We start from the raw sequence: 13,793 nt of genomic DNA on the forward strand, positions 1-13,793 counted from the left end.
TTTTCTTGCACATGATCTGTCTTCCATTCTCAAGTATTCTTGTCCACACCAATGTGTGTTTGTGTGTGTGTAATGTTCTTTTACATTATTGATCTTTCAGGCTTATCTGCCAATAGTAAGGGAAGAATGCTGAATTATGGTGGGGGATGAATACTGACCCTTAGTCCCATTCTGAGTGGATTTCTTTCATTTTTAATTAATGGCAAATGCCCCACTTTGTATCGACCTTTATAAACAATCTAACTTGCGTAGTTTAGATTTGCACAAACATTGTTCAAACCAATTCTGCTGTTTCATTAAAAATTCACATACTGTAAACCAGTAGAACATTCCCCATCCCCTTTCCCATTGTGCTTGTCACCTTGGTTTTTACATTTTTATTGTACCAAACAATTTTTCAAAAAAAGTTGTCAATGGGAAACTTCTTATTCCAAGCAACCTTTGAAGCAAATGAATTAATTGCAGTGTTGCAGCCTGAATAGTTGTCTAATGGCGGTCTCAACACCAGTTTCAGCCAGCTGTTCTTCCCTTTTGCCTGCCGAGATTGAAGCTGTCAATCCTGTCATGAATTTCTAACTACAGTTTTAAAATGTGCTGTCGCTGCTAATCTCTCCTACATTAGGAATTTAATTCACTTTTTAAAATATTGTGCAGGGACCGCAAAAAAAAGCGATTTGTCAGGGACACCGGCAAAGAAAAGAAGAAAATAAAGACCGAAAGTGGAAGATATATCAATGCTTCCTACAAGAAAAACATGTATCCTTTTTATTGGGTTTCATTTTACTCACTATTACATTTTGTTGGATCTTGTTTTAACCTAAACCTGAAATAGATCAAATAATTTTTGTGTGTGTTGTATTGAGCTCCTCACTTACGAGAGTGAAACTGTCCAGTGCTCTGATCAGGAGGTGATGCATTAGTTAGTTGTACAGAGCTTTGGACAGACCCCATCTGGAGTACTGCATTCAGTTTTGGGCACCAAACCTCAGGAAAGAAATATTGGCCTTGGAAGGGGTACAGGGGAGATTCGCCAGAATTATGCCAAATCCTAAAGGGTTATTGAGGACAGGTTGCCTAAAACTTGGCTTGTATTCCCATGAGTTTAAAAGGTTGAGGGATGATCTAATTCAGGTGTTTGAAATACTAAAATAATTCATTAGGGTAGATACTGAGGAACTATTTCCTCTGGTGAGGAAACCAGAGCAAGGGGGTGTAATGAAATTAGAGCTAAGCCAGGCCATTTGGGAGTGAAATCAAGAACCACTTTTCTCACAAAGGGTAGTGGAAATCTGGAACTCGCTCCCCAAAAGGTTGTGGATGCTGGATCAATTGAAATTTTCAAGATTGCGATTGAAAGATTTTTGTTGGGGAAGGCTATTAAGGGATATGTAACTAAGGCAGGACTATTGAATTGAGGTACAGATCAATTAGGGCTAATTAGTGGAACGGGCTGATTAGCCTACTCCTGTTCCAAAGTAAGACCACAACTTGAGTACTGTGTCCACTTCTGGTCAACTGGATACAAAGGAGACTTTCAAGCATTGGAGGCTGTGCACAGAAAAGTCACAAGGCTGATCCCTGTGACAATGGTCTGAGTTATTAAAGTGATTGGAGAAACTTGGGCTTCTTGGCCTTGAAATCAAAGAGGTAATTTTATATAAGTATACAAGCTAGTAAACAATATGGAAAAGGTACATCTGGAAGATTATTTTCACCTAAATTGCAAGAATAAGGCATGGGAAAATGGTCTCAGATAAGTAAATGGCAAATTTAGGACTGATATCAGGAAGTTTTTCTTCTCAAACAATAATCAATGCATGGAATTGGCTTCCAAAGAACATAGGGGAGGCAAAACCCATGGAATGATTTTAGAAACAAGTGGGGAGGGACATCTGTGTATTTTGGATGGAGGAACTAAGATGGACTGAATGGCCTCCCTTATCGGTGATTCCTGGCTCACAAACAAGGTATTCTCAGTTTCCATAAGCTTTGGTTTATATTCGCTCCTCCTGACACCGTGTGTAATTCCTCAGTAAAAAGGGTAGGTGAATGGTCTGCATTCAGAGGTCTGCTGTGGTAACTAAGGCAGACTTAGAACATAAGAACATAAGAAATAGGAACATGAGTAGGCCATACGGCCTCGAGCCTGCTCCGCCATTCAATAAGATCATGGCTGATCTGATCATGGACTCAGCTCCACTTCCCTACCTGCTCCCCATAACCCATTATCCCCTTATCGTTTAAGAAACTGTCTATTTCTGTATTAAATTTATTCAATGTCCCAGCTCTCCGAGGCAGCGAATTCCAGAGATTTACAACCCTCTGAGAGAAGAAATTTCTCTTCCTTGTTTTAAATGGGCAGCCCCTTATTCTAAGATCATGCCCTCTAGTTCTAGTCTCCTCCATCAGTGGAAATATCCTCTCTGCATCCACCTTGTCAAGCCCCCTCATAATCTTATATGTTTCGAAAAGATCACCTCTCATTCTTCTGAATTCCAATGAGTAGAGGCCCAACCTACTCAACCTTTCCTCATAAGTGAACCCCCTCATCCCCAGAATCAACCTAGTGAACCTTCTTTGAACTGCCTCCAAAACAAGTATATCCTTTCGTAAATATGGAAACCAAAACTGCACGCAGTATTCCAGGTGTGTCCTCACCAATACCTTGTATAATTGTAGCAAGACTTCCTTGCTTTTATACTCCATCCCCTTTGCAATAAAGGCCAAAATACCATTGGCCTTCCTGATCACTTGCTGTACCTGCATACTTTTTTTTTTGTTTCATGCACAAGTACCCCCAGGTCCTGCTGTACTGCGGCACTGTGCAATCTTTCTCCATTTAAATAATAACTTGCTCTTTGATTTTTTTTCTGCCAAAATGCATGACCTCACATTTTCCAACATTATACTCTATCTGCCAAATTTTTGCCCACTCACTTTGTCTGTCTATGTCCTTTTGCAGATTTTTTGTGTCTTCCTCACACATTGCTTTTCCTCCCATCTTTGTATCATCAGTAAACTTGGCTACGTTACACTCAGTCCCTTCTTCCAAGTCGTTAATATAGATGGTAAATCGTTGGGGTCCCAGCACTGATCCCTGCAGCACCCCACTAGTTATTGGTTGCCAACCAGAGAATGAACCATTTATCCCGACTCTCTCTGTTTTCTGTTAGTTAGCCAATCCTTTATTCATGCTAATATATATTACCCCCAACCCCATGAATTTTTATCTTGTGCAGTAATCTTTTATGTGGCACCTTGTCGAATGCCTTCTGGAAGTCCAAATACACCACATCCACTGGTTCCCCTTTATCCACCCTGTTCATTACATCCTCAAAGAACTCCAGAAAATTTGACAAACATGACTTTCCCTTCAAAAATCCATGCTAACTCTGCCTGACCAAATTTTGTTTTTCCAAATGTCCTGCTACTGCTTCTTTAATAATGGACTCCCAACATTTTCCCAACCACAGATGTTAGGCTAACTGGTCTATAGTTTCCTGATTTTTGTCTGCTTCATTTTTTAAATAGGAGCATTATATTTGCAGTTTTCCAATCTGCTGGGACCTCCCCAGAATCCAGGGAATTTTGGTAAATTACAACCAATGCATCCATAATCCCTGCCGCTACTTCTCAAGAGCCTAGGATGCAAGCCATCAGGTCCAGGGATTTATCTGCCTTTAGTCCCATTATCTTACTGACTACCACCTCCTTAGTGATTGTGATTATGTTAAGTTCCTCCCCCCCCCCGATAGCCCCTTGACTATCCAGTGTTGGAATATTGTTAGTGTCCTCTACCGTAAAGACTGATACAAAATATTTGTTTAGAGTTTCTGCCATCTTCATGTTCCCCATTATTAATTCCCCGGTCTCATCCTCTAAGGGACCAACATTTACTTTAGCTACTCTTTTCCTTTTTATCTACCTATAGAAACTCTTGCTATCTGTTTGTATATTTTGTGCTAGTTCCCTTTCTTAATCATTTTTTTAGTTGTTCTTTGCTGGCTTTTGAAAGCTTCCCAGTCTTCTGACCTCCCACTAGTTTTGGTCACTTTGTATGCCCTTGTTTTTAATTGGATACTGTCTTTATTTCTTTAGTTATTTTCTCTTACACCCTTTCCTCCTCGCTTGAATATATTTTTTTTTTATGAGTTGTGAAATATCTCCTTAAACATACACCACTGTTCATCAACCGTCCTACACTTTAATCTATTTTCCCAGTCCACTTTACCTAACTTTGCCCTCATACCTTCATAGTCCCCTTTATTTAAGCTTAGTATGCTGGTTAGAGATCCAACTTTCTCACCCTCCATCTGAATTTGAAATTCAATCATGCTATGATCACTCATTCCGATGGGATCCTTTACAAGGAGAATGTTTATTAATCCTGTCTCATTACACAGGACCAGATCTAAGTTAGCCTGTCCCCTGGTTGGTTCTGTTACATACTGCTCAAGGAACTCATCCCTTACGCACTCTATGAACACCTCCTCAAGGCCACCCTGACCAATTTGATTTGTCCAATCAGTATGGAGGTTAAAATCTCCCATGATTATTGCTGTTCCCTTTTTACAAGCCCCCACTATTTCCTGGTTTATGCTCCGACCAACAGAGCTGCTACTGTTAGGGGGCCTATAGACTACACCCACCAGTGACTTTTTCCCTTTATTGTTCCTTATCTCCACCCAAACTGTTTCAACACCCTTATCATTTGAGCTAAATCGTTTCTTACTATTGCAGTGATTCCCATCTTTTGCAATTGAGCTACCCCACCTCCTTTTCCTTTCTGTCTGTCCTTCCGGATTGTCAAGTACCCCTGAATATTTAATTCCCAGTCCTGGTCACCTTGCAACCACGTCTCTGTAATGGCTATCAGATCATACCCATTTGTCTCAATTTGTGCCTTCAACTCAACTATTTTGTTACAAATGCTACGTGTATTTAGACAAATTGCCTTTAAGTTTGTTTTTTTACCCATTTTTCCTGCATGTTTCCTCTCCTTCAAACCGACTTTCTTTATTTTTGCTTTCTAATTCCAGCTTTACTCCCCTCCCTACTGAATCTATTTTCAGGTTCCCATCCCCCTGCCAAGCAAGTTTAAACCCTCCCCAACAGCACTAGCAAACCGCCACCCCCCCCCCCCCCCCCCCCAAAACCCGCGAGAATATTGGTCCTGGCTCTGTTGAGGTGCGACCCATCCGGCTTGTACAAGTCCCACCTCCCCCAGAAGCAGTCCCAATGCCTCAGGAAACTAAAGTCCTCCCGCCTGCACCATCTCTCCAGCCACGTATTCATCTGCTCTATCCTCGTATTTCTGTACTCACTAGCTCGTGGCACTGGGAGTAATCCGGAGATTACTACCTTTGAGGTCCTGCTTTTTAATCTCTCTCCTAGCTCCCTAAACTCTGCCTGCAGGACCTCATCCCTCTTCCTACCTATGTAATTGGTACTGATGTGGACCATGACCTCTGACTGTTCACCCTCTCCCCCCAGAATGCCCTGCAGCCGCTCACTGACATCCTTGACCCTGGCACCAGGGAGGCAACATACCATCCTGGAGTCATGTCTGCAGCCGCAGAAACGCCTGTCTGCTTCCCTGACTACTGAATCCCCTACCACAATAGCTCTTCCATTCTTCTTTCTCCCCCCACCCCTGCCGTGCAGCTGAGCTACCCGTGATGCCGTGGATTTGGCTCCGGCTGTACTCCCCAGAGCCACCATCGCCCCCACCGGTACTCAGAACAGAATATCGGTTGGAGAGCAAATGGATTCAGTGGACCCCTGCCTAGTCCTCCTCTTCTGTCTGGCGGTCACTCAGTCCCTCTCTGCCTGCACACTCTTAAGCTGCGGGGTGACCACCTCCTCAAACGTGCTATCCACGTTGCTCTCACTCTCACGGAGGCACCGCAGTGACCCCAGCTGCCGCTCAAGCTCCAAAAAACGGAGCTCGAGTTGGTGCAGCTGGAGACACCTCCCGCACACGTGGTCACCCCGACTTCGCGAAGCACCCGGGACTTCCCACATGCCACAGGATGTGCAATCCATGGGACTGAGCTGCCCTGCTATATCCTTCTAGTCCATGGGATCCTGGACTTCTTCCTTGCCCCATCCCCATCCCTAAAGTAGAGAAATCTACAGGCTGTGCTTCCTCTAAAGAACTGGGCTTAAGTTTGAAATTTGCTATGTGAGGGATCCATCTTCACATTACCTAGTGTTGGGAATCAAGACAATTGAGCTGTCTTAGTCATGGTTTTATCACTGGGCACATCTGAACCAGTCCCACCAATAAAGGCACCAGTGCATGACAATTTAATACTTTAGACTCGATACTGAAAATAGTGAAAATAACCTAAATGTAACTTTTCATAGTGGGCAGAATTTCTAGAATCTGACCAGCAAATTCATAAAAAGACCTGAGGGGAGGAGGGCGGTACACAAATCTTTGAAGGTGCCAGGATAAGTTGAGAAGACTGTTTGGAAAAACATGGGATCCTGGGCTTTATTAATAGAGGCATAGAGTACAAAAACCTTATAAACCACTGGTTAGGCCTCACCTGGAGTAGTGTTCAATTCTGGGCACCACACTTTAGGAATGATGTCAATGCTTTGGAGAAGGTGCAAAAGAGATTTACTAGAATGGTATCAGGGATAAGAGACTTCTGTTATGTGTGGAGACTGGAGAAGAAGGAGTTATTCTCCTTAGAGCAGAGAATGTTATGGAGATTTGATAGAGGTGTTCAAATTCTTGAAGGATTTTTTTTTCTGTTTATGGGATGTGGGTGTTGCAGCATTTATTGCCCATCCCTAATTGCCCTTGAGAAAGTGATGGTGAGCGGCCTTCTTGTACCGCTGCAGTCCGTGTGGTGCGTATTCCTACAATGCTGTTAGGGAGGGAGTTCCAGGACTTTAACCAAGTGGCGATGAAGGAACAGCGATATACTTCCAAGTCAGGGTGGTGGAACTTGGAAGGGAACTTGCAGGTGATGGTGTTCCCATGTACCTGCTGCCTTCTAGGTGGTAGAGGTCGCGGGTTTGGGAGGTGCTGCTGAAGAAGCCTTGGCGAATTGCTGCAGTGCATCTTGCAGATCGTACACACTGCAGCCACAGTATGCCGGTGGTGGAGGAAGTGAATGTTTAAGATGGTGGATGGGGTGCCAATCAAGCAGGTTGCTTTGTGCTAAATGATGTCGAGCTTCCTGAGTTGTTGGAGTTGCACTCATCCAGGCAAGTGGAGCGTATTCCATCTCACTCCTGACTTATGCCTTGGAGAGGCTTTGGGGAGTCAGGAGGTGAGGCACCCGGCGCAGAATACCCAGCCTCTGACCTGCTCTTGTTGCCACGGTATTTATGGGCTGGTCCAGTTGAGTTTCTGGTCAATGGTGAACCCCCAGGATGTTGATGGTGGATTCAGTGATGGCATTGCTGTTGAATGTCAAGGGGCGGAGGTTAGCCTCTCGCTTGTTGGAGATGGTCATTGCCTGGCACTTGTGTGGCACGAATGTTACTTGCCACTTATCAGCCCACGCCTGAATGTTGTCCAGGTCTTGCTGCATGCAAACATGGACTGCTTCATTATCTGAGGAGTTGTGAATGGAACTGAACACTGCAGTCATCAGCAAACATCCCCATTTCTGACCTTTTGATGGAGGGAAGGTCATTGATGAAGCAGCTGAAGATGGTTGGGCCTAGGACTCTGTCCTGAGGAACTCCTGCAGCGATGTCCTGGGGCTGTGATTGATGATTGACCTCCAACCATCTTCCTTTGTGCTAGGTATGACTCCAGCCAGTGGAGAATTTTCCCCCTGATTCCCATTGACTTCATTTTTACTAGGGCTCTTTGATGCTACACTCTATCATATGCTGCCTTGATGTCAAGAGCAGTCACACTCACCTCACCTCTGGAATTCAGCTCTTTTGTCCATGTTTGGACTGAGGCTGTAATGAGGTCTGGATCCCGAATTGTCCTGGCAGAACCCAAACTGGGCATCTGTGAGCAGGTTATTGGTGAATAAGTGCCACTTGATAGCACTGTCGATGACACCTTTAGTCACTTTGCTGATGATTGAGAGTAGACTGATGGGGCAGTAATTGGCTGGATTGGATTTGTCCTGCTTTTTGTGGACAGGATGTACCTGGGCAGTTTTCCACATTGTCAGATGGATGCCAGTGTTGTAGCTGTACTGGAACAGCTTGGCTAGAGGCACAGTTAGTTCTGGAGCACAAGTCTCCAGCACAAAGCTGGGTCCTTTTCAGAATGGCAGGCAATGACTAGTGGGGGTACCGCAAGGTTCAGTGCTGGGACCCCAGCTATTTACAATATATATTAATGATTTAGACAAAGGAATTGAATATAATATCTCCAAGTTTGCAGATAAATGCATGGTAGATGCAGTATCATGTGGATAAGTGTGAGGTTATCCACTTTGGTGGCAAAAACAGGAAGGCAGATTATTATCTGAATGGTGACAGATTAGTAAAAGGGGAGGTGCAACAAAACCTGGGTGTCATGGTACATCAGTCATTGAAAGTAGGCATGCAGGTACAGCAGGCAGTTAAGAAAAGCAAATGGCATGTTGGCCTTCATAGCGAGGGGATTTGAGTATAGTAGGAGCAGGGAGGTCTTGCTGCAGTTGTACATGGCCTTGGTGAGACCATACCTTGAGTATTGTGTGCAGTTTTGGTTTCCTAATCTGAGGAAGGACATTCTTGCTATTGAGGGAGTGCAGCGAAGGTTCACCAGACTGATTCCCGGGATGGCAGCACTTGACATATGAAGAAAGACTGGATCGACTTGGCTTATATTCACTGGAATTTAGAAGAATGAGAGGGGATCTCATAGAAGCATATAAACTTCTGACGGGATTGGACAGGTTAGATGCAGGAAAAATGTTCCCGATGTTGGGGAAGTCCAGAACCAGGGGTCACAGTCTAAAGATAAGGGGTAAACCATATAGGACCGAGATGAGGAGAAACCTTTTCACTCAGAATTGTGAACCTATGGAATTCTCTACCACAGTAAGTTGTTGTCCAGTTCGTTAGATATATTCAAAAGGGAGTTAGATGTGGCCCTTACGGCTAAAGGGATCGGGGGTATAGAGAGAAGGCAGGAGTGAAGTACTGAAGTTGCATGATCAGCCATGATCATATTAGTGCAGGCTCGAAGGGCAGGATGGCCTGTTCCTGCACCTATTTTCTATGTTTCTATATTGTCAGGACCCATAGCCTTTGCTGTATCTAACGTGCTCAGCCATTTCTTGATATCACGTGGCGTGAATCGAATTGGATGAAAACTGGCTTCTATGATGGTGGGGACCTCAGGAGAAGGCTGATATGGATCATTCACTCGGTACTTCTGGCTGAAGATGGTTGTAAACATTTCAGTCTTGTCTTTTGCACTCACGTGCTAAGCTGCGCCATCTTTGAGGATGGGGCTATTCATGTCGTCTCCTCCTCCTGTTACTTGTTTAATGGTCCACCACCATTCATTACTGGATGTGGCAGGACTGCAGAGCTTTGATTTGATCCATTGATTGTGGGATTGCTTAGCCTGTCTATAGCATGCTGCTTCTGCTTTTTGATAACCATGTAGTCCTGTGTTAGCTTCCCCAGGATGGCACCTCATTTTTAGGTATGCCTGGTGCTGCTCATGGCATGCTCTTCTACATTCCTTATTGAACCAGGGTTGGTCCCCTGGCTTGATGATGATAGTAGAGTGAGGTATATGCCAAGCCATGAGGTTACAGATTGTGGGGATTACAATTCTGCTGCTGCTGATGGCCCACAGCGCCTCATGGATGCCCAGTTTTGAGCTACTAGATCTGTTCTGATTCTATCCCATTTAGCATGATGGTAGTGTCACACAACATGATGGAGGGTATCCTCAGTGTGAAGATGGAACTTCGTCTCCACAATGACTGTGCGGTGGTCTCTACTACCAATGCTGTCATGGACAGATGCAACAGGTAGATTGGTGAGGACGAGGTCAAGTAGGTTTTTCCCCTCGTGTTGGCTCTCTCACCACCTGTCGCAGGCCCAGTCTGGCAGTTATGTTCTTCAGGACTCAGCCAACTCGGTCAGTAGTGGTGCTACTGAGCCACTCTTGGTGATGGACATTGAAGTCCTCCCACCCAGAGTGCATTCTGTGCTCGTGCTACTCTCAGTGCTTCTTCCAAGTGGAGTTCAACATGGAGGAGCACTGATTCATCAGCTGAGACTGGGCAGAAGGTGGTAATCAGCAGGAAATTTCCTTGCCCATGTTTGACCTGATGCCATGAGACTTCATGGGGTCCAGAGTCAATGTTGATAGTGTACATAAGGAAAAACTGTTTCTGGTGGCAGAAGGGTCGGTAACCAAAGAGCACAGATTTAAGGTGATTGGCAAAAGAACCAGAGGCGACATGAGGAAACCTTTTTACACAGCAGGTTGTTGTGATCTGGAATGCACTGCCTGAAAAGCTGATGGAAACAGATTCAATAGAAACATTCAAACATTCAAAAAGAAATTGGATAAATACTTGAAGGGAAAAAAATGACAGAGCGTATCGGAAATAGGGGAGTGGGATTAATTGTTTAGCTCTACCAAAGGGCCGGCAAAGGTACGATGTGCCGAATGGCCTCCTGTGCTGTATCATTCTAGATTCAGATGAATATATATTTTGACCACTAATTAATTGTACCACTGTGCCCTTTGACAGTCAAGTATGGCCTGATTATGACTATGTAGAACAGCAGCCTGATAACTTTAGTTAAGGGAAAAATATAGAAACTTTACAAGAACGTCAAAAGAACTTTTCTATCATTTTGAATTCAATCGCATGTGGCCTGAGCTCTTCAGAAATGATTTATACTCAACTGAGCAGCATGACTGTCTCACAGCAGTCAGTGTGTTTTTTGTTTAAAATTTCACTCATTTTTTTGAGCCAGTTCATATTTAGGATTTGAGCTTAAAATGGTAAAATAAAAATAACTATCCAAAATATATCAACTTCCTTGACCAGCAATATTTAGTTATGAGGAATGGAAGAAGAAATACAAGATTGATGAAAGAATGTCCGATGATGAAAATGAAAATGAGCAAAGAAATCACAGGCGAGGTGGTCGAGGTAAGATTACTTTTTTTTTTACAGAGGGTATTTTAACAAAATGTAGCTGCTATTTACAATATTCCAGTGAACAAACCAATTAATCATTGTTATTTTTATGTGTCAACATATTGGTTAAAAACTAAATACCTTGTGCTGATCATAAATGTTATTAAATGTATTTTGTATGCAATTTCTTTTTCAAAAACTCGTGTGGTATTAGACCAGGAGCTGTGCTACTAAATGTTTATCAGTGCAAAATTTGTTATAGTCCATTAACAGGAAATTATATATTTATCTTTTTTTAATTCTTTTCATTTTAATTATAGTTCTGTCCTTTTGCATTTGTTAATCTTGCCAGAACACTTGTGCAGTACCTTTTTAAAATATCTGATTTGCAATGATATCCAAGATTCCAATTAAGATCGTCACAAACTATAGAAAAGGCCACATAGACTCTTGGGGGAAGGTACACAGATTACTTTACATAGTGTGTAGTGAACGTGTGGAATAGACTGCCCAGGAAAACAGTGGAGGCAGATGGTGTGAGAAAATGTGAGGGACAATTCGATAGATATTTGATGAAGTGGATGATCTAAGATAATTTTTGGTACCAGCCAGATAGATTACCTGTCCTTCATTTTCTTTTCTTCCTGTAACTATGTAAATGTTGTACCTGGGATGTGGGCATCACTGGTAAGGTCACCATTTATTGCCATTCCTAATTGCCCTTGAGAATATGGTGGTGAGCCGCCACCTTGAACCACTGCAATCCGTGTGGTTAGGGAATGAGTGCTGTTAGGGAGTAAGTTCCAGGATTTTGACCCAGCCATGATGAAGGAACGGCAATATATTTCCCCGTCAGGATGGTGTGTGACTTGGAGGTGTTGGTGTTCGCATGCGCCTGCGGCCCTTTCCTTCTAGGTGGTAGAGGTCGCAGCTTTGGGAGGTGCTGTCGAAGAAGCCTTGGAGAGTTGCTGCAGTGCATATTGTAGATAGTACAGACTGCAGCCATGGTGCACTAGTGGTGGAGGGACTGAATGTTTAAGATGGTGGATGGGTGCCAATCAATCGCTTGGGGCTGTTCTTTCCATATACATAAATTAACTGGATGTAGGAATTGAAGGAAAAATACTGAAATTTTGTGATGACACTAATTTGAAGGGTATGACATTATGCCAACTATTGTGAAAAGCTACAGGAGGTTGTATCCTAGCAAGAATGAGGAGTTACAGTTATGAAGAGAGACAAGAAGTTGTTTTTTTCACTGGAGCTAAGAAAGTCTTGATAGAGGTCTTCAAGCTTTTAAAGAATTATGAACATGATGGATCAAATTGCCTGTCTCTGTACCATAACATTCTGATTTTTTCCATGAAAACAAAAATTAACTTGTATAATATTACAGGTAGAAGAGGAAACTCTAGTTCCTTCCCAAGAAAACACGGGCAACAGCCTGGCGTGCGCTCCGAGCTAAAGACCAACGCTGAAATCCTCAGAGATAGAAAGAAAAAAGAAAAATCTCAGTTTCTGCAAAGGGGAGGAATGAAGAAGCTCAAGCAAAAGAATCGGCAACGTGTAAGAGAAATGAAGAGCATGGCCTTTGGTAGAGCCAAAGGCAAAGGAAAAATGAGGAAAAAGATGTAATCCACAATTCTTTTTAAAAAAAAAAAAAAAATCACCTACAGAACTGGACTATTTGCTCTTATTGCCATTTACAATAATGATGTGCTGCCGGCTAACATTAGCTGATGCTCACTTGCCTTCCTTGTTACTTATGCAGGTTTTTGATTGGAAATTTATTAGGTGGGGGGAAGGGGAGGTAATATTGAACATAGCGACTTTCATAAGATTGTATAAGCTGCAACATAAAGACTATTTATAATGAAGCTTGTTTTGTAGAATATGATCCTGAAGATCAAGAGAATCTGAAGACTTCAAGAGGTTATGCACATTTATTAATAAAAAAAATTATACTGAGCTCAGCACAGTATTTTTATTTGGTATTTTGCGTCCATTTCTAAAATGTATGTACCGTATCAGCCCACTATAAAAGACAGGAATTATTTTTTTTATTTTAAAACTTTGTCACTTTGCGTTAAATTATAAAATGCTATTGCTCAGACAATGAGCATATTAGATGCTGTCATAAAACCACACCCTGAAAAATAAGTTGTTGCTGTGTATCATGCAAAAACTTATTGGCCCAGAATTTGCGGTCGAAGCTCCCCGCAGGCGGATGCCTCCGACCGCAAAATTTCTATGAAAGTACCTAATTTTTTGAAAAATAAATTTACATTTTAAAGGGTCGAAGAATAAACTTACCTTATTTAATAGGATTTTAAATGTTTAAATTAGTGAAAAAAAATGTATTATTCTGTGCTTTAACAGTCTTACGCCGATAAAAGCAGGCATCAGTCGTAAGAATTAGGGCATATAGCCCAACTCTCCGCTCGCAGAGTCCCTTTAGTTTCAGCGAATTTTTGACAGATTGCAAGTTAGGCTTAGGCGCATGCGCTTCGCATACCTAAACCCGGAACTTGAGGGGACCCCATGGGCGTGTGCGCGCCTCGTGTATGCGCTTGTGGGGAGTGCCAATTCAGGTCCATTAAAAGTCTGTAACCAAACAAAATACACACTATAAATGCTTCAGTAATTAAATTGACATATTCTGGCACAGTGAAGAAATGATTGAAAACAGAATAAAATAAATGA

General features: G+C 42.7%; 1 protein-coding gene across 1 annotated transcript in view; it reads left to right on the top strand.

The window, feature by feature from the left end:
- Nucleotides 1-13,059, top strand: part of ddx54 (DEAD (Asp-Glu-Ala-Asp) box polypeptide 54) — a 54,760-nt gene extending 41,701 nt beyond the window's left edge. The window contains exons 18-20 of the mRNA XM_070887738.1: nucleotides 655-756; nucleotides 11,008-11,102; nucleotides 12,487-13,059. Coding sequence (XP_070743839.1) covers nucleotides 655-756; nucleotides 11,008-11,102; nucleotides 12,487-12,725 — 436 coding nt within the window. The 3' untranslated portion in view covers nucleotides 12,726-13,059. The remainder of the gene's footprint in view (nucleotides 1-654; nucleotides 757-11,007; nucleotides 11,103-12,486) is intronic.
- Nucleotides 13,060-13,793: the final 734 nt, after the last annotated feature.

The sequence above is a fragment of the Pristiophorus japonicus genome, chromosome 8 (assembly GCF_044704955.1).
Source record: "Pristiophorus japonicus isolate sPriJap1 chromosome 8, sPriJap1.hap1, whole genome shotgun sequence".
In the NCBI taxonomy this organism is placed as follows: domain Eukaryota; kingdom Metazoa; phylum Chordata; class Chondrichthyes; family Pristiophoridae; genus Pristiophorus; species Pristiophorus japonicus.